Source organism: Malaclemys terrapin, chromosome 2 (assembly GCF_027887155.1).
Source record: "Malaclemys terrapin pileata isolate rMalTer1 chromosome 2, rMalTer1.hap1, whole genome shotgun sequence".
In the NCBI taxonomy this organism is placed as follows: Eukaryota; Metazoa; Chordata; order Testudines; family Emydidae; genus Malaclemys; species Malaclemys terrapin.
This window is the reverse complement of record NC_071506.1, coordinates 277,211,973-277,232,781: the sequence shown is the minus strand read 5'-3', so window position 1 is coordinate 277,232,781 and position 20,809 is coordinate 277,211,973. Positions and strand designations below refer to the sequence as shown.

The following is a 20,809-nucleotide window of genomic DNA, read 5'->3' as shown; positions in this document are numbered from 1 at the left end:
CACTGCACAAATTGTTCCAGCACCCCTGAAGCCAGCTCATTGGCCATCTTCGACCCCTCCTTAAAAATCTCCTCTTCTATGAAGCCTACAAATTTACTAATCTCCTGCCATGTTGTCATCCTGACTAATATTGTCTCATTGTTTGCTTGTACTCCCCTGCCTGCCTAGGACCATGTGTTGTCTCTTCTCTTATACTTAGATTGTAAGTTCTTTAGAGCAGGGACAGTCTTTTCCTTCCCTGTGCAGCACCTAGCACTATAAGGTCCAGGTCCATGCTTGGGGCTCTTAGGGGCAACAATAATAAATGAACAATAAGGCACGTTCAGCCCCCTGAATTCTGGATGCCAAATAAGTTATGGAGGAGATAAATAAGGTGGATCCCTTTGTGACCAGAGGGATAATATTGCAGCTAAAAGAATTTAAAGCATGGGTGGGGATGTACAATATTTTATATTAATCCTCATGGGTTAGTCTGGGTGACGTTAATACATTTTTGACTATCTTCTATCAGATTTTCAAGGTTATTGTATTTAAAGTATACACAGTAAGCCTTTACCAGTGCAGTTTTATAGCTATTTAAAAAAACCCCAAACAAGCAGGGTATAAAAGTAATCACTGTACAAAAAATAAGGAATGAAGCAATAATACTGAAGACAGAGATTTCTTTACATTAATAGTTATTCATCGCGAGCCCTATAACTCGTCACCATGGTATCAAATATACAGATCCAGATTGTCCCTGGTTCTAGCCAGGGTAGGAAGAGCATTCATGCACCCTGGGCAAGGATCAGTCCTTGCTCCCTCTGATTAAATACATCAGTGGAAATTGGTCTTAAGGTATTGTTTTTAGCTGCATATTAATAGCTTCATCATACAGGGATTGAGGGAGCAGGCAATAGGCTGCAGCTGCAGCAAAAAAACAAAAGCAACAGAGGGTCCTGTGGCACTTTTGAGACTAACAGAAGTATTGGGAGCATAAGCTTTCGTGGGTAAGAACCTCTAATCCATAGTCAGTGGTTGGTAAACAACAGGGCAGGTCTACACGAGAAGTGCTACATCGGCACAGCTTTGTCTGGTGAAGATGGTCTATGCTGAGAGGAGAGAGCTCTCCTGTCATCACAATTCCTCCACCTCGGCGAGAGGCAGAAGCTATGTCGGCCAGAGAGCATCTTCCACCGACAACGCCAGCGTGGACAGCGTTTAGATCACTGTCGTATGCGTTGCTCAAGTGAGTGTCTTTTCACACCCCTGACAACGTAAGTTAGATCGACGTGAGCAGTAGGGTAGACCTGCCCATAGCAACATGGATGTTATCAGGAGAGACATTATTGGCCTCAATCTAGACATTTTATTCACAAAAATATCCCAAAGAAATCTCCTAGGCAGTTGCAGAAGAAACTGGATGAACAGAACAAGTGTGCTGACATGCACTGGGTAGGTAAACATAAAGATGAGGTCAGATTTTTTTAGCCTTCAGAACGATGTTAGAAAACTTCTGGGATGGTTGTTTGTTCATGCTGTGCTGCAACGTGTTAGATCAGGGGTCGGCAACCTTTGGCACGTGGCCCATCAGGGTAATCCACTGGGGGTCCACGAGACATTTTGTTGATGTTGACTGTCTGCAGGCACGGCCCCCCGCAGCTCACAGTGGCCGCAGTTTGCCATTCCCGGCCAATGGGAGCTGCGGGAAGCGGGGGCCAGCACGTTCACACTACCACGCCCTCACCAGGAGCACTTGCACAGTTTTCTGTGTCAGTGTGGGGCATTGTGGGAAGTCTTCTGAAAGCCAGCAACAGTCAATGTAAGCAACTCAGTGTCTACACTGACACTGCGCCGACCTAACGACATCAGCCTAGGCGCTACACCTCTTGCGGAGCTGGAGTAATTAAGGTGGCGTAGCGGGCGAGTTACATTGGCAAGAGCGACATTTTAGTGTAGACGCTTACAGAGTTAGGTTGACGTAATCTGCCTTGAGTTCACCTAACTCTGCGGTGTAGACCGGGCCTCAGCAGTTGCCAGATAAGTATTTTGTGAGAGAAGCATTGCTTCCTGTTAAGAAATGGGAGTCAAAGTGGGACAAAAGTGAAGCTGTTCACCTCCTGCCCAGAGAAATAAATAGAAGGCTTTGTTGAATTTGTTTTATTTACCCTTGGGGTCTGCAGTCAGAACTACATTGGGAAATTACATATGGTAGCAATATTTCTTGATGGGCTTTACAGATTTTGACTAATTCATCCCATACAACACCCCAGTAAAGCAGACAAGTGTTGTGCTTGAGATGGGGAAACTGAGGCACATAATGGATAGCTGCCTATCGAAGGCCATGGATTGAACCAATGAGAGAGCCAGTCTTGGAATACCTGAGTTCCTGACTAATGCCACAGAACTGTAGTAAATGACAGGTAAGCAATACAAAGAGAATTTCCTTTTTTTTTGCTCAGACCCTTCCTTCCTACCCTTTGGCTTTCACTCCTGTCTCCTTATTAACGCAGCTTGCGGTCTGCACTGAGGCTGTCTCACCGAGAGCTAACTCTACAGTAAATCGGCACAGGCTGCTGATTCAGCAATAGAAAGGAAAAAAAGCCCAGCAACACCCTTATTACAGACTTGAATAATTTCCCTCCAGGAGCTGGATATTAATAACTGAACACCACCGGAAAAAAAAAAAAACATTGAATCTGACATTTTATTTTACGTGCTCTTTTCCAGCGAATCTAATATTTTATTTCTAGCTTTTATTTAAGTGTTCATCCAATACTCCTCCAAATTTACAAATACAAAACAAGAGGGGAAAAAAATCCTAATAAAAGATCCTAAATCTCTGTGGGCCCCATACCGTTTGCCTGTCACAGATATTATTATGGCTACTACCAGGGAGCGGGGGAAGGCTTTAATGTAAGGCAACCATTTTGTGTTTTGTAATCTGCTACCAAACATTTTTAAGCCCGAGCTATCTGTTAACCCTAAATAAAAAAAATGATCAATGTTTCGATAGCTATGTGTGTGCATAACCAGAAGCTTATGAAATGGGTTCAGATCTAGATGTCTTGCAATTAATGTATTGTACAGATGTACTAAGAAATTTGTTTTTCAGTACATCTTAATGTCTATCTAGATTTCTATTGCTTCTATCAGCATAACAGCTCAGTCACCTGCAGGCCCCAGCGCACTAGTTGCTGTATAAACAGACAGTAAGAGACCGTTTCAGCCTGAAGAGTTTATAGGCTAAGTAGACAAGATGGTATTATTAGCATCCTTTTACAGATGGGGAACACAGAAAATGTAAGTGACTTTCCCAAGGTCACGCAGGGGATACCGTGGCACTCCTTGGAATTGAACCTACATCTTCTGGGTTCCTGTCCAGTGCTCTAATCCTCAAAACGATCTTCTAATACTATGTATTAAGTAATACAGATTTGAGATCTTCTGATGAAAGATGCTGCATAAGTGCACAGAGAGCGAAACCTATGTTAACTCCGTGCTTTACATGACCTCTGCAAAGTATCCCCATGTGGTTTCTAGCATGGTTTTGTTTGAACTTTATTTAAACACTGGCCTCTCCTAGGCAACCTGATTTTGCTCTGTAATTATTCACAAACCTGCAGTGAACATGGCATAGTTCAGCTTGTGTTATTATAGACTCTTGGACCTTGACTCTCCAATCTGGGCAATTTTTGGTGAGACCTGTTCTATCTTCTTCCCGTGAACCACCTCGCTTGTGTTGTGTGCCCAGACCAATTATTAGCCACAATGGCATATGTCTCTGGGCCCAGCCAGTGTCTTGTTGATTGCCTCCTACTCCTCAGTACCCCTATAGCACTATCTAGAAGTGTTACATAAAATGGCAGTGTTAATAACAATAAGTAGTGGCAGTAATAATACTTAGTTCCCTGAGGTTTTCCCCTGTGCAATGCATGTGCTTCTGGCTCAACCCTGGTTCTTATTTGAGCAGGAGACCTTGGAGCTATATAAGTGCATTTATATGAAATGGTTGGGTCCTAGGCACATCTGTGTTAAGGGTTTCTGTGGCAGACAATATCCCACCCCACTTGGAGTCCTCGACCTTTCTAATGGATACAAGATCTTGAAACACCTGAATGGAGGAAAGGCAGAAGAACTGGTTCAAGGCTAGTTAGTAATAGCCAAGCAAGGAAACAAAGGTGGTCAGAGGAGAGGAGAAGAGAACAAGTGCCTTTATTTGTGCCCATCACAGTTGGGAAGAAGAGGAAATTGCGTGTCCTCAAAGATTCATCAGCAGGGAGCAAGAGGAACTAGGCAATGACGCAACCAAGAATGCCTCTAGAAAGAACTGCCTCATCTTCAATCACAAGAGGCCTGAGTTTAGATGATCCTATTTGAATTTATCCCAGTGTAATAAAAGGACAGAGCAGAAGTGTAAGTGGATTGTGGAGAGCAGAAGGAAGGTCAGGGGACAACGTGCCCTTAAAAAGATCTAGCAATCTATATCCTCTCAGTCAATAGGATTGGAGAAAACATGTCTGGGTCCTTTCCTCGCCTCAGTAAATGGAGGCTTCATGCTGCCAGATACAGCTACAGACCTCTGATCTCGTAGAGGTTCCCCGCCTCCCACAGCCTATATTTACCTTGCAGTCTTGCACACCTCACTATTAGTATACAAGGAGCATCAATTACACCTTCCTTTGTCGGGGACTCCAAGGCACATCTCAGTAATCTAACTAATCAACCATCGAATGGAATATTTTACCATCTGGATTTTCAAGCCGTATGGCATTCAAAGTGTATCCACAGAAAACTCCAAGCATTAGCTCAAGAAATACATCTGATTGAATTATTACAGACAGTTAAAACACCTGCATTGCAGTCGCAATTTAAGATTCAGTTCAAATCCAAATCCAACTTTGTGACTCATGAATTTCTTTGTTTCTCGAGTGCTTTTTGTACCAGACAAAGGAGCCGTGTTTTAAGACCCCATTTTCTCAATAATTTTATGATGACTTTGTTAACGTTTCCAGTAAAAACACCCCTATTGCATTTGCAGCTGTGTGCTAAAATAAACCCAGTCAAATGACAGGGAAAGTGACAGCAGAGAGAAAAGGATTGAAGGGTGCAGAGAAGGGTTGGACAAATGAAGACAAGGCACATGCAGGCAAGACAGAGAAAGGAATGAGAGCGAGGTTGAATATAAATCTGATAAAGTGACGGGCATCCATGATATCTCATCAGCTCTGACCTTGCTGAGGACACACAAAAATCAGATCAATTGATGTTAAAAGCACTTTAACCCAATTAGTAATAATGCCTCTATTGTTTGCATTACAGTAGTGCCTGGATCAGATCTGAGATCCACCTAGCTCAGTATCCTGTCTCTGACACCCACTAGTAGCAGATGCTTCAGAGAACAGTGCAAGAACCCCACAGAGGGCAGATTATCCCATATTTGCCTTCTACAATAGGTCTGTTCCTGGTCTCTAAGGGTAGTAGGTCTACACTGTAGCCGGGGTGTGATTGCAGCTTGGGTTAGCTTTAGCGTTAATCTAGCTTGCTCAGGTAGCAGAGCAGTGAAACTGTGGCAGAACAGGCTTCAACCCAGGCTGTACAAGCTCACCTGCTTGAATCTAGCTAGCTTGGGTAGTGGGAGCAGTGACGCTAGCTCTGGTAGGTCTACTCAAACTGCAGTCACACTCCATGACTGCAGTATAGACATAAGCCACTCGTTAGAAATTTGGCTTAAGCCCAGAAGCATGAGGTTTAATAACAACTTTTTCAGTATCCATCCTAACTCCGGGATCAGGGCCCCATTGTGCTAGGTACTGTGTACACACACACACACACACCATTAAAGATGTATTCCATGGCCACGGATTAGCTGCAGAATTCATGCCACAGATGATGCTTCTCAAAGCAAGATTGACTTCCACCTCCAAAAGAGGGGGGGCATTGCTACAATCAGGGAAGTTGCCAGGAGCAAAAGCAGTCTAGAAAAGCAGGGATATGCTCAGCTCTTCCAAAATTCATGGCACGGCTGTCCAGGAGTTTCCAGATGTTCATGCTCCATGTGGTGAAAAGACCGCATCCTCTGCCCTTTCTTTGTCTCTTCTAATTGCTCCCACAAGCGGAGGGCAAAGTGGTAGGACTCTACAGAATAGAGACTCTTCTACCTCCCGCAACACTGTAGTATCTGAGCATCTTCCAGTAGCGCATCACATAATGCATAACATCTGTCACATGCGGCTTCTTCTCGCTCTCTCTCACCCTGCCCAGGTGACAATTGTGCATGCAGTAGAAGGTTTGGGTAGGGTTTGGCGGTTAATGTATACACTGCTCTGTGTTTATGTTACAGAAGGGAGGTCAAAGAAAGGCACCTTGCACTTGAAGTGGAAGGTGGTGAGGTCTGTGGTGGCCCTTAGTTCCTGGAGGAGTTTGTTCCGCAGTCTTGGACTGGCCTCTAAAAGCTCTGTCTCATGCACAGATGAGCTTTACTCTTATGGATTTCCATCGGATGAAATAAGCAGAGGATTTTTGGATTATTGTTTTTCCCTTTCATCCTCTCCTCAGTGGAAAGGGACCACAGGGCCTTGTCTATATTTGGTGTTAGCCTTGATTCTGCGATCAGGGACCAGACATCAGTAACTCAAAGAGGTTATGGGCTTATTACAGGAGAGTGTGAGGTTCTGTAGCCTGCAATATGCAGAATGTCAGACTTTAAGGCCAGAAGGGACCATCATGATCATTCAGTCAATGAGCTGAACAGGTGCAATCTCCAAGTGTAGACAAGAAAAGGCATGACTTGCACTGGTTAAGTTCACCCTGACTTGAAACAAGTAACGCTCAACCAGTGCAAGTCATGGCTTTCCTTGTCTGTCATTTGGGGTTTGCAGTGGTGTGGCTACCTTGGTTTCTCACCAGGGATGGCTTTATTCTACGTATAAAAGAGGACTATGAATCCAGTCCATCCCACTGTTTTACGGCATTTACATCATGCCAAGAGATGCCAACACTCCCGGGAGACAGGGCTATTATGCCCATTTTACAGATAGGGCACTGAGATACAGAGATACTAAGTGACTTGACCACTAGTTAGAGTGCTAGTCTGGGATTCAGGAGACCTGGGTTTGATTCCCTGCTTTGCCACAGACTTCCTGTGTGACCTTGGGTAAGTCACTTAATCTCTATGTGCCTCAGTTCCACATCTGTAAATTGGGAATAACAGCCCTGCCTCACAAAGGGGTTGTGAGGATAAAGACATTTAAGCTTGTGAGGTGCTCAGATACTACACTGATGGGAGTCATGCAAGTACCCTAGAGATGTATCAAATATCAGCTGTGTGGGTGGAAAGGCAAAACAACGCAGCATGGCGTGGGAAAGAAAGCGTTTTACAGGGCCTCTTAGTCTGCGGCATGTAAGAAGGAAAATAGTTTGCTCTAAAACTTTGCAGTGATATCTGCAACTGACCTAAGAAAGGAACCTGGTAAAAATTCAGTAAGAGAATGTGAATGGCCTCCAGACATCGATACTGTACAGAGCAAGGAGATCCAGGAGTGAAGGGGATCTATGTCACATTTGATCAGAGAGCAAACCCACTAATACAGATATTGCAAAGCAATTTGTGGCCACAACAAGGCATATGGTGTAAATAACATTAGTGTGATATGCACAAGCTCCAGCTTGAGAGAGGAAACGCGAAGGAGGAAAAATGAATGAATAATTAACACACAGAGAAATTATAATAAAAACTCTACCTGGGGCATGTGTCTTTCCAATAACGAGAGGGGGAGAAAAAAATCAGTGATGTTCCTCTCTGGAACCCTGCAGGAGACTATAGCAAAATCCTGCACTGTCAACAAGTACAGAGCCACTGAAAAATGATATGCATAAAAGACGAGTATTCTACCCTATTAACCCTGATTTGCCTTCTGGTCGTTCATTATGCCCAAACAAGTGCCGCTCATTACAGAAACCATCGTCAATCATTAATTATCCACAACAGCGATCATAGCAACTTACTGAAATGCAGGAGATAGTAAGCAGTGGCTTGTTGGCTTTTGACACTTACCAGGAAGTCCATTCTCCTGGAAGCTCGAGATCTATTATATATTGTTACAACAACAACAAAATTCACCTTTAAAAATGAGGGACAAGATTTTTGTTTTAAAGTGACTAGTGATTTGGGGTGTTTCAATCTTTGGGCGCCCAATCTGAGAGATGTGAAATGGGCCTCAATTTCTGAGCAGTAACCCTCTGGAAATCAGGCCACTTTAAATGTGTCCTTTGCTGGATGTTCAATATTGAGAGTCCATTTTTGAAAATCTTGTCAGAAGATTCCCACTTTGGGGGCCCTTGGATGGCTCCTTCCTAAAACCTTTTATGGAATTCCTCTAGACACGCCTCTGTATCAAGGTCTGTGGAGAATTTCTCTATCTAATGCAATGATTTAAAGAAGCTATGCTCTAATTCAACCACAAGTCATTTGGCTGGATGCAGGAATCGCTGGATGAAATTCTACGGCAGCAGTTCCCAAACTGTGGGTCGCAACACTGAATGGGATCGTGCCATCAGCAGATGGGTTTGCACCAATCCCTAGTGTGCTAAGGACACCCTTTTGCTCTGCAAAATGTGAGCGCGCATGCATGGTGCGGGAAAGGTCACATCACATGGGGGCCATTATGCTCTACAAAGTGGCATCATCTGCACAGTGTGACCTCACATGTACTGTGCATGCAAGGTCACGCTGTGTGGAGGACTCCATATTGCTCTACAAAATGCTGTCCCCCATGCTGTCTGGGGTCCCAGACAGAAATAATTAATTAAAATAGGGTCACGCTTACAAAGTTTGGGAACTGCTGTTATATGACCTATGTTGTGAAGGAGGTTGGATTAGATGATCATAGTGATCCCTTCTTGCCTTGAAAATCTAGTCTACAAATCTCATTGATCTTGTCATTCCCAATTCCTCATCTTATCTGGCATCAGCCTCCTCTCAGTTCCCTCTCCCAGCCTCACTAGCACAAGTGCAAGAGGCTTTTTGTTTGCCACCTTGTCCTGCCATCTTGAACACCTCCTGTATCTCTTCAATTCATCAGCTGCCTGTTTGATGAGACAGGAGTTAGAGCCAGGGGCGGCTCCAGGCACCAGTGCTGCAAGTGCGTGCCTGGGGTGGCAAGCTGCAGGGGGCGGCATGCCGGTTGCCGCGAGGGCGGCAGTCAGGCAGCCTTCGGCGTCATGCCTGCGGGACGTCTGCCGGTCCCGCGGTTTCGGACCGGCAGATCACCAGCAGAAACACCACCGAATCCGCCGCCTGACTGCCATGCTTGGGGCAACAAAAAACATAGAGCCACCCCTGGTTAGAGCACTGTCTATGTACAGCTTTGGGATTTTGTCTGATTTTAGGGACTCTATCTCTCTGTCAGACTGGCAACGCCATTTTGATTGTAAGGTCTGGTCCATGCTGTCCTGATGTCTTTTTACCTCTGCCTTGGACTAACATCTCGAGTGGTGGCAAAGGACTAACAACAGAGGGTTGTTAAATATTGATGATTGCCCTTTTTAAAGGGAGCACCCTAGGACAAAAAATAACTGCCACATAAGTCAAGCCACCAAATCTGAATTCAAGTTGGGAGGTATGTAAGCAATGGATCACCTGGTGAGGGGCTTTGATAACCAGATACGGCTGAGTGGGGGTTACCTGACAAAGAGATGGTCTTTCACTGAATATTTGAGAGAGAGAAGGGACCAGAGAGACTCCATGATCTGGAGAGGAAGGCATGTGCAAGAGGAGAGAAAGGATCCAGGACACTCCAGAGGTCTCTGAGCTAAACCCAGAGAGCACTCAGGAATGCGCAAAAACCTAAAGCTGGGAAATGTGTATTGGTAGTTGCATTGTTTTGCCTAGAATGTGTATTTCTCAGGATATCGAAGTAAAAAGCAATTGCATTTGGAAACCCTTACAAACCTTGTTTGTGCTTTTTCCACTATCACGTGTCCCTAAAAGGGGAACTGCAAACCCAGAGTTCCCACAAGATTCGAGCTCTGGAAAAATGACTGGCATATCTTGGGGCTTCAGCACTGGTCCTAGGGGCATGGGGCAGCTGATCTGTGGAGCCCCATCTGTACCAAGGATGCATGCCACGAAGGCCAAAGGGAAATACAGGGCTGCTGCCTGCTGTGTCGAAGGAATGCTTGAGAGCACACAGGTCTAGTGCACTGGGACCAAACAGCAGTCTGGTGAGCGTCTGGCCAGGAGAGCAATTCCAGTGCGGTGTGTGAAATCCTGGCCCCACTGAAGTGAACAGCAGAACTCCCATCGACCTTCAATGGAGCCAAGATTTCACCCAAAATGCCTTTAGGCAGGACAGAGCCCCACACCAGGGGTCACAGTGCTGGGCTGAATCTCAAGCTGGGGAGTTTCTCTCTTTACTTTCGAATATGTGAAACTCTTTTACTGGTTACAGACACTACCCCTAGATGGGGATTTTATTTTATTTTTTTTTTGTCCTTCAAAGTCATTAAGCTAACAGTTCAGTGTTCCACAGTGGTATTGTAATAGCATGTATTGGACCTCATTCCATTCTTCTTGCTGTTAATTTTTTTTTTTTGTTAAAAAAAAAAAAAAAGTTACCATGCTGATTTCCACACTCAAGAAAATACACAGGAAAGGGAGGCCATTTTCTTTTCATTCAAGTGACATGATGCATTAGTGCACGCCACCTGGGATGTTGCATACTACCTGGCCAGGTGGACCCTGCTGGCACGTGCTAACGTAGTGCTGTTTGAAATGGGACTGTCTCGGCATGCACTAGAGAACTTTTAGCGCATGCCAGCAGGGTCCACCTGGGCCAGTTAGTGCATGACCCGCTGGAGTGCTCCCAAATTTGCACCCCAGCTAGTGAGTACTAACATACCGTGTAGACCAGTGGTTTTCAACCTGGGGTCTGCGGACCCCTGGGGGTCCACAGAATATGTCTAAGGGGTCTGCAAAAGGTTGTTGTTACCATAGAGCTGCGGTTTTCAACTTGAGGTCTGCAGACCTCTGGGATCCACAGACTATGTCTAAGATATCCAAAGGGGTCCGTGCCTCCGTTTGAAATTTTGAAAAAAAGGTTGAAAAACACTGGTGTAGAAAAGCCCTTAAACATTTATTATTTAAAAAATACGACCACTATTGGGACAGGTTCAAAAAGTGACTAATGCTCAGTTTTTGAGAACCTGGGCATAAATCCTGACCTCCGCTGAAGTCAATGGGAGTTGACCCTAGTTTCTTATGGAAAGAGAGGGAAGGTGTAAGAGAACATTAAGAGACAACAGCATGCTCACCATTTAATCACTCTTTTGAACCTTTCAGGGCCTACTTGATTCCTGTAACCACACTAACAAGGAATCAAAGTGAAATTTGCCTTGTCCTGGAGCTTTGCAGTTCAATATAGATTCATTCATCTTTAGAATTGTGGTTCATATCCGGTCCAATGCCCATGATACAGCATGGGAGAAGAGAGTGGTGGGTTTCTAGAGCTTTCTTTTTCACTGTTTTCTGCTCTTTTTGATAGCCTCATTGTACATTCACAATATCCTTTCCATGTCCCCATAATCTGATGTTCTTCTAGTGTGCTATCTTGTTTCATCTATTGTCTATACCAGCCAGTTGGACTTTGGAGCATCCAAGTTAATTTACATTGGAACAGAAAGTGAAATGTGTTTCAATATTTGATGGATGCCATTGGCATGGCTTTCCTGTTTCCCAAACTAGAAACCAGGATTGGCCAAATGACTCCTGCCTCCAACAGTCTGAATTTAAACCCAGATATGAACTCCCACGGACACTAACACATAAGGAGAAGAAGCTGAATTCTGGATCCCAGAGGGACCATGGCCCATCTCTCTCTTTGTTAACATCTTATATTACTAGTTACCTCTATCTTACTGCTTATGTGAGAAAATAACTTGTGCTGCCAACAACTCCCTTTGTCTAAGGGCAGCAACCAAGCTGATATTAGGAATTCAGGTAAGGAATTCCTCCCCCTGCCCAAATACAATACTATACTCCCCCTGCCCAAATACAATACTATATAGGATATAATAATAATGTGTTGCACATATAATCCATATGCTTTTAGAACAGAGCATTTTGTCTTTAAGGCCAGAGAGCAGCAGTGAAAAAGAGGAAGAGCCTTGTTGAAATCTGTGCAGAGACAAAGGTAAGAAGCCAGAACAGGAAAATCCAGAAAAGAGGAGCTGGTAGATAATAAACAGGCTCAGTATCTGCTTGAAGCCAGCACAGAAACCACCATTAAAGGCAGACAATGCTACATATCTCACACAACATTAACCTCAGAGCTGAGCTAATGAGAGCTCCGAGAGCAGAAAATTCGAGCGAGAGGGGAAGCACTGAGCATTCCCATCAGGCTCTACTGCCAGAGATCAGTTTATCAGCCAAGAGGACATGGCTGCTGTCACATCTGGATCTCAAACCTGTAGTGTTTTGTCTATAAGGAAGACTTCCTATCTGACCAGACGAACTAGCCAAGAATCGAGGGCTGAGTGCTTCTAGCTAGAAGCATTCACAGAGCCAACATTTGTGTTTGCTGACTAGGCCAAATTTTTGAAGCATACTACAGTTTTCATTCCATTCCAAAGAATCCAGCTGATAAACTCTGCATTTGGAGTGTGAAAATAAGCTCTGAAGAAGACCCGAGGCGGAAGAATGTACATCTACATGTGTTTAAATAAAGGAGTATAAATGGTATGCTGCGTGCTGTACCTTGTGATACAGATGTAAATCCATCTTATAGCAGCAAAATGTCTAGACAAAAGATAGTCAAACTCCTTGATCAAATAGCTGTTTAATACATTACATAATCTGATGTTAAGTAGCCTTTTAAAATGCTCAGCTTGTCTGGATGCATTAAAACGTAAATATCTAAGCAACTGTGTAGCATTCTGTATTCAAAAGTTACTGGGAGCTATTAATAAGGCTGGGATTCAGGGTTTAAACACAATATATCCCATGGACTCGCTCTATGTAATGTTTTCTGAGCAGGGCCGGCTCCAGACACCAGCTGAGCAAGCAGGTGCTTGGGGCGGCCAAGGGGAAGGGGCGGCACGTCGGGCTCTTCGGCGGCAATTCGGCGGACGGTCCCTGTCCCTCTCGGAGGGAAGGACCTGCCGCCAAATTGCCGCCGAAGAAGAAAGCGGCGCGGTGGAGCTGCCGCCGGTCGTGATCGCGGCTTTTTTTTTTTTTTTTTTTCACCACTTGGGGCGGCAAAAACCCTGGAGTCGGTCCTGTTTCTGAGAAGTCCTAAGAAGTCACTACTCTAGTAAGGAGCTGAACTGAAATGCATGAAGCAGTGTGGCAGTAGATGTAAGTAATTTGCTACAGCTACAGCTGTAAGTAATCCTTACCGAGCATCTTTCACCTACAGATCTCGTGATACCTATGATTCTTGAATACAGCTCAAGAGTCTTAAAGTGACTAGTGCCTTTGGGTGCCCAGCTTGACACACCTTAAAGTCATGGTTTTCAAAAGGGCGAGTGCTTAGCACTTTCTAAAAAGCAGGCCCCATTTTAGATTGTCTCAAGTTGAGCCTCCAAAAATGGAGGCCTCCAAAACCACGAGTGGCTCTTCACAATCTTGGCTGCTGTTTTAAGCCTGACCATGTTCCTTTATGACCCTGCCTTCTTCTCCTTTACAAAAAGGGCAGCGAGCATCATTCTACCCGCCTCTGCCCTAGACGCTGAAAGTAGTTTAATAGCAGCTAAGGGGGAAGCTGAAGCACCATCAACCATTGTCAGCAACAGGCCCTTCTCCTAGTGTGGGCTGACAACCCCATGCATTTAAAAAACTTGCACCCGCAATACGCCGTTATAGAGACATGCACCCATTGTTCCTGGGATTCCATACCAGAGGAAGGAGCACAAGAGTGAAGCAGCAGATCTTCAAGGAGATGGCCATCTTCTCCTAATAGATAGGTAGCCAATCTGTAGCAACTTAGAGCTGTTCTTGTGGCTCAAGCACACACCATCTGCCGATCCCAGTGTCGCTGTCTTCAAGACACAGCTCAGGTCTCTGCAACGAAACAGTATGAGAATTAAAAAAATGAGAAATAAGGAGGAGAGTTGCTGGAAAGAGGAACAGGCCTGGAACAGAGGTTACAATACCTAGATTGTGAGCCAACATCTTGTTACTTGTGCATACAGCTCCTAGTACAACAGGGTCCTGATCCTTGAATGGGGGAGGGGGCATTACTGTGCTAACAATAATTTGGAACAAAGGCACTACTGAAACAATGTAAATGATAAAAGCTAAACACCTCCAAAAATAAGTAAAGGGACTGAATGTACCAACTGGTACAAGGCCAGGGACTGAAGGGGCATGTACACTGAACTACCCAAGGACTGGACTGAGTCCCCCGATGGACGTACTGGGGAACTTTCACTTCTTGAGCTGAATCAAGGGGCTAGACTCTTAGATCCAGTGAAGTCATCACCAGCTATGTCAATTGACAGCAGCTGGGAATCTGGCCCTAGCTCTCTGGAGATATATGGAAGACACAATTTCCCTGGGCCCTCAGTTTGGCATACCATTCACTAACATGACCAAAAAAAGAGGGGGGAAAAGGAAAATCTAACAGAGGGATCGAAGATAACCCAAAAACGATATACATGAGGGGAGAAAAAAGGAAAGAATTAAAAAATGAATACCAGAATCATACATGTTGGGGCGGGGGGAACAGTTATTGTTACAAAAGAAAAGAATGCAGAAAAAAGTGTGGGCTAAGTCTAGTAAAAGGAGAAATAAAAGGAAGATGGGGAGGGAAACGGGTTGCAAGCAACAAGATAAATAAATAAATGACAAAGATAAATATGAAATAACTCTCCAATCGAGGGCTGTTCAATATTCCTTCCACTTTCAACCTTGACTGCAGCTTGCTGGCAAAATATCAGCATTCAGGAAGCCGAGAGCCTTTCATTTAAAAAAAAAAAAAAAAAAAAAACCTGTCCTTCTACATTAGTCATCTCAGTCCAGGCCTCAACTAAATAGAGGAGGAAAAATGATTCACAAAAAACTCTCCATACTCACCCTCCTCCCTCTCTTCCCTCCTGCCTTCACCTCGCTCTCTGCTCAGGTACTGAATTTAATTACTTCTCCACTGTCTTCCTGGTGTTTTATCAAATAATGAGAGAGAGAGAGATAAGACCTCAGCCGAGGAGGACAGAAAAAGTCCATCCTGACATTTAGTGGTGAGGAGGTGGAAAATAAGAGTCACTCCATTAAAAGGAGCCTGTGTACATGGGAGCCAGACAGAGGCATTGGATTTCAGATTGTTAGCTGGTAATTGGTTCTCCTATGGGCAGCCTCGGCAGAAAAGCCCAGAGAAGGGTATGGAGACGGATCTCTACCCTCTTATGGCAAGACATGAGGGATATTGGGAGGAAAGTGTGGGAGAAGATTGAAGAGCTGCTGATGACTTATTGACCTGCATGGCATTTAGTTACCATGGTAACGCATGCATTAGAAATATGCTAGTTACATGATGGATGGATGGATGGATGGATGGATGCTCTGTGTTAAAATAATGGCCATCAGGACTCTATTATTGTAATTATTTTAAAGAGATGATGAGCCAACACTGCTAGAGGCTGGAGTCCTCTATGTAGTGCCACACCATGTTTCTCACAGACAGTGGAAAATTTCCCTACAGCTATGTTAGCAGTGTGTGTTCTCCATTTCCCGGCCTCTCTGTAGAGAAGGCCAACAAAGTGGCTAGGTTTTTGTACAAGTGAGACATGGAAACCTGCCCATCACAAACTGGATTGAGACTTCCAAATCTAGTCACCTAGGCATTAGACAAGGACATCTTTCAGTTTCTCATGACCCAGGGCCCCGATTCTCCCACTGAATCCACATGGGTGGAAGCTCGCACATGTTAAATTCAATAAGAACTCATGGCATTGCCAGCGTCCATCCATACAAAATTCCCCCTGGCTGATGTAGAGTTAAGAGCAATCTAGAGTCAAGGGCTGCCTATCCCCCAATTCAACTCTAAACCATCCGTTCGCCCTGCTCTCCAGTATTCCAAACTAATCAGCTTTACACAGCACTTAAAAAAAAAGAACAGCCCCCCTCCCCCCCCCCGGTGAACCTAAGACACCCCCATTATCTGGCTTTAAAAAACAAACATGATTTGTCAGAATTCCTTCAACCAGATTTTGAAACCAATCCTCTTGCCATGTCTTACACACACACACACACACACACACACACACACTCACACTCACACGCCTAGAGCAGGGCTGAACTTTTTCGGGTAAAACTGTTTTTCACTGAAAATGCAAACCCTGTGTTGACAGAAATACACAAATTGGTGTAAAATTCATCAAGTTGTTTTGATACGAAAAATCTATAAACATTTTTCCAGAACAACTGACATGTTTCATTTTGACTTTTTCAGAATGAACCTTTTTTTTTTTATTCAAAATGATTTTTTTTCCAAAATGTTCTTCAGTTTTATTTATTTATTTGTAAAGGTTAAAGCTCTAAAGCTAAATGAAACAGTTTGTTTTGGGTTAAACGGAATATTTTGTTCAGTGACCTGAAACAATATTTTTTGATTTTTTGATACAGCCAGTGAGCCAAAAAAAAAAAAAAAATCTATTTGCACATCTCTACACATGACCATTTTTCAGCTTTATTTAATTGTCTATTTTTTCCCCTGCCTTTGACTTTTTTTTTTTTTAATATGCAGTAGGAGTCTACAACAACGCAAGCAGAAAAACTGCACAGCAGTCACTCTTTGTAAAGGCCTCCTGTTTGAAACCCCGGTTAATGGCTAGAACTGATCTCTGCTCACTTTTTTCCATAGGGAACCCATGGTAGGAAGGAAAACAATAAAGCAGCACACGCTTAAATTAATCGCCGGAAGCCATTCAACTCAAACATTTCCATAATGCACACTCCATTTATAAGAGAAATGGATGTTTTCATTCCCCTCCTTGGAAATATATATTGAGTATCTCTACTTCAAAAATGATAAACCAATATGATGGAATGAGGGACATCTGGAAAACAATCATGCAGAAAAATATAGGGATGACAGTGATACCATAACGATAGTGACCAGGATCAGTATTTAGACTGGCACGCAGATATCACGGTGATGGGTAACCTCATAGATACATAGAAATCCATTTATCTACCTTAAGTTTTCTAATGACACCCCTCACCACAGTACCTAATGCACCCTTCATGTAAAATCCCAAGAAATAGTGAAGACCTTAGTGGATATTATGGAGTGTCTGGAACTTCTCCCTTTACAGGATCAGAACTCTGCTTGGGGTAGGGTTTGGAGGTTTTGTTTTATTTAAATGATTTTATGATCAGTAGAAGGGGTGTTAGTGTTGGGAGTGTCATTTTTAGGGTGGACTGGCTTTTCGATTGATACCAAAACAATATTTGCCTTTCTTGGCTGGATCGGGACAAACAAGATCAGAGCGAGACAAAGAAGAGGATGGTCTTGTGATTAAGGCACTAAACAGACTTGGGACACGTTGGTTCAATTTTCAGTTTTGCTGTAAATTTTCTGTATCATTTAATCTCTCTTTGCGTCAGTTCCCCATCTTTCTCCCACCATCTATCTGTCTTGCCTACTCTTGTAAACTCTTCAAGGCAAGGAATATTTCTTACTCTGTTCATGTACGGTACCTGGCACAACTGGGCCCTGATCAAAATTGGAGGGTCTAGTTTCTACTATAATACAAATAGATAATAAATAAAATAATAGAGCTACAAATAGTATTAATAACATTGTAAAGTTACAGATACAAAGATCACATCAAGTAAGTCCTGGTGAAATGAATACCATGTGAATGCCTGGGCAACTCAATCTCATTGATGAAGCAGAAGAAATTCATGGAAGAGCAATAACAACAGAGGGTGAAGTGACTAATGCACAAGGAGCAACTAAAAAAAAGCTTAGTTTGGCCAAATGAGGACTAGAGGGGCTCGTATGTGGTGATAGTCTAAGCAGTGAGAGGGATTGTTTAGCTAAAGCAATGGGATGAAGATGCTAAAAGAAAAACAAGGTTGCATACCAGGAAAAAATATCCAAGTAAGGTCTATTGAGATTGGAATAGTTTCCTCCAAGATAACCTGTGAAAGCACCATTGCTTAAACCAGTGAAAAATGTACTGGACAAAGCAATGGAGGGAATTCTAATATATTATCTGGAACAATCCTACTCTGACAGGACCGTGAGTTAATGGGATTTTTCCATGTCCGTGTACAGCAGACACAAACTGTTATCTAGGTCTCATCCGAGTAACAAAAGAAAATTCACCTGCATGGCTCTCAGTTTATCTACTGCTGAGGTGTGAACCTGTGGTTCCTAATTATTTAAGTATTTCAATCTGCTTTGTTATGGCTTATAGTATAAGAGGGAGCTGGGACTGCATGTATTATTGACTGGGTTTCAATTATTCACCTTCAACACACACATTGTCTGTCTGTCTGTCTCTTCTATATATACAGATCTTGGGAGACAGACCTGTCCTCGCTTACAGACAACCCCCCAACCTAAAGCAAATACTCACCAGCAACCACACATCACTGAACAAAACCACTAACCCAGGAACCTATCCTTGTAACAAACCCTGATGCCAACTCTGTCCACATATCTATTCAAGTGACATCATCATAGGACCTAATCACATCATCCATACCATCAGGGGCTCGTTCACCTGCACATCTACCAATGTGATATATGCCATCATGTGCCAGCAATGCCCCTCTGCCATGTACATTGGCCAAACCGGACAGTCTCTACGCAAAAGAATTAATGGACACAAATCTGACATCAGGAATCAAAATACTCAAAAACCAGTGGGAGAACACTTTAACCTGTCTGGTCATTCAGTGACAGACCTGCGGGTGGCTATATTACAACAGAAAAACTTCAAAAACAGACTCCAACGAGAGACTGCTGAGCTGGAATTGATATGCAAACTAGACACAATCAACTCCGGTTTGAATAAGGACTGGGAATGGCTGAGCCATTACAAACATTGAATCTATCTCCCCTTGTAAGTATTCTCACACTTCTTATCAAACTGTCTGTACTGGGCTATCTTGATTATCACTTCAAAAGTTTTTTTTTCTCTTAATTAATTGGCCTCTCAGAGTTGGTAAGACAACTCCCACCTGTTTATGCTCTCTGTATGTGTGTATATCTATCTCCTCAATATATGTTCCATTCTATATGCATCCGAAGAAGTGGGCTGTAGTCCACGAAAGCTTATGCTCTAATAAATTTGTTAGTCTCTAAGGTGCCACAAGTACTCCTGTTCTTCTTTTTGCGGATACAGACTAACCCGGCTGCTACTCTGAAACCTATATAAACTAAAACACCCTGGGTATAACCACACCAATCCCATCATCGGGGCTAGCAGAGGTGGGGTCCCTAATTCATAGCACATGAGTATGTTGCCTGCAGCTTCAGGAATTCCCTTCAGACTCCCTCTTAGGTCAGGCGAGGGCTGCAGGAACTCACCTATGGTGAGAACATCTTTAAAAGAGCAACCAAGTATGTGCAGCTTGGCTAAGCAACAACTAAAGAGGTCTACGGAAACCACCTACAAGTGTAGGAGAAGGAAGAGAATTGGTTAGAGCTGGCTATAATACAATACAAGAGTATTGAGGAATATAGGACTGGAAGGGACCTCCTGGTACTATCTCAGGCAACTGTGTCATATAATCCCATTAATAAATGTATCAAGCTCCATCTTAAAACCATTTAGGTTGTTAACCTCCACTCCTGCTACTGGATGGCTGTTCCATAACCTTATTCCACTGATGGGTGGCATGTTGGGGTATTTAGACTGAACATCAAGTAGGCCTTCTTGATAGCAAGATCAGCTGTACTATACAAGAGTCATCCAGTGGGAAAGTGGTAGATGACTAATTACTTAGTAAACTAGACTGGACACTAGAAAATATAGAATAGGGGACAATCTTGTAAAGGCAGCAGGGAAGGACATCATAATAGGTTTTTCCATCTCTATCATCTTTATCAGCAGTGACTTAGTGGGGTTTGGAAGTTTGAAGCCAGATCCTCAGCAGGTGTGAATCAGCCTAGCTCCACTGAAGTAAATGGAGCTAGAGTGATTTATGCTAGTGGAGGACTTAGCCCTGAGCCTTTTTTTAAAAATGAAACACATTCATCTTTGTTTATTCCATCCCTAAATGGCAAAGCCCTTACGTGAAATTTTCTGATTGCAATATCTTTTGTTAGCTACAGAAGCACGGGGGTGGAAGGGTTACTGCACGGGAGTTCTAATCAAATAGCCAAGGTTTCAGCAAGGTTTCCTGCTGGAAAGAGTCAACAGTGCTATTAGTGTCAAAAGCCATTCAGGACAGTTTGGGGATCCTCAGAAAGGAATGGGATGGATTAGACTATAAGGCATGGCAACTGTCAGAGCACATTTGGCAACTGAGATAGGCCCAGACAACATGGCCACCAGTGGAACTAACATCTAGGTTCACTTCAAGATTCTGATTGACACATGTTTTGGTGACATGGTCCAAGCATCTAGAGTTGATGAATGCTGCCATATTAGAAGGAGAGATTACATCTGCCTCTTTTACAATTCAGAACCATGGCTACTTTCCTCTCCAAGTATAAGCAACTGAGGACAGAAGCTCATACAATGTTGAATGTCGTTTTGCCTGAAAATAATTGAAACCAGTCTACAGATGGTGTTAGGTTTTCTGGCCTCGTAATTTCCATGTTAAAAAGGAGAGTTCTGCGATGTTCCTAATTTGTGTGATTGTGACCTGGTAGCA

General features: G+C 43.5%; 1 protein-coding gene across 7 annotated transcripts in view; it reads right to left on the bottom strand.

Annotated features, from left to right (window-relative positions):
- ADCYAP1R1 (ADCYAP receptor type I) overlaps positions 1-20,809 on the bottom strand; it is a 190,053-nt gene that overhangs the window by 132,521 nt on the left and 36,723 nt on the right. For 6 of the 7 annotated variants that reach the window (XM_054016617.1, XM_054016618.1, XM_054016621.1 and 3 more), the window contains exon 2: positions 13,874-14,038. The exons of the other annotated variant lie outside the window; for it this stretch is intronic. In XM_054016617.1, coding sequence (XP_053872592.1) covers positions 13,874-13,924 — 51 coding nt within the window. In that variant the 5' untranslated portion in view covers positions 13,925-14,038. The remainder of the gene's footprint in view (positions 1-13,873; positions 14,039-20,809) is intronic. 7 annotated transcript variants of the gene reach the window in all.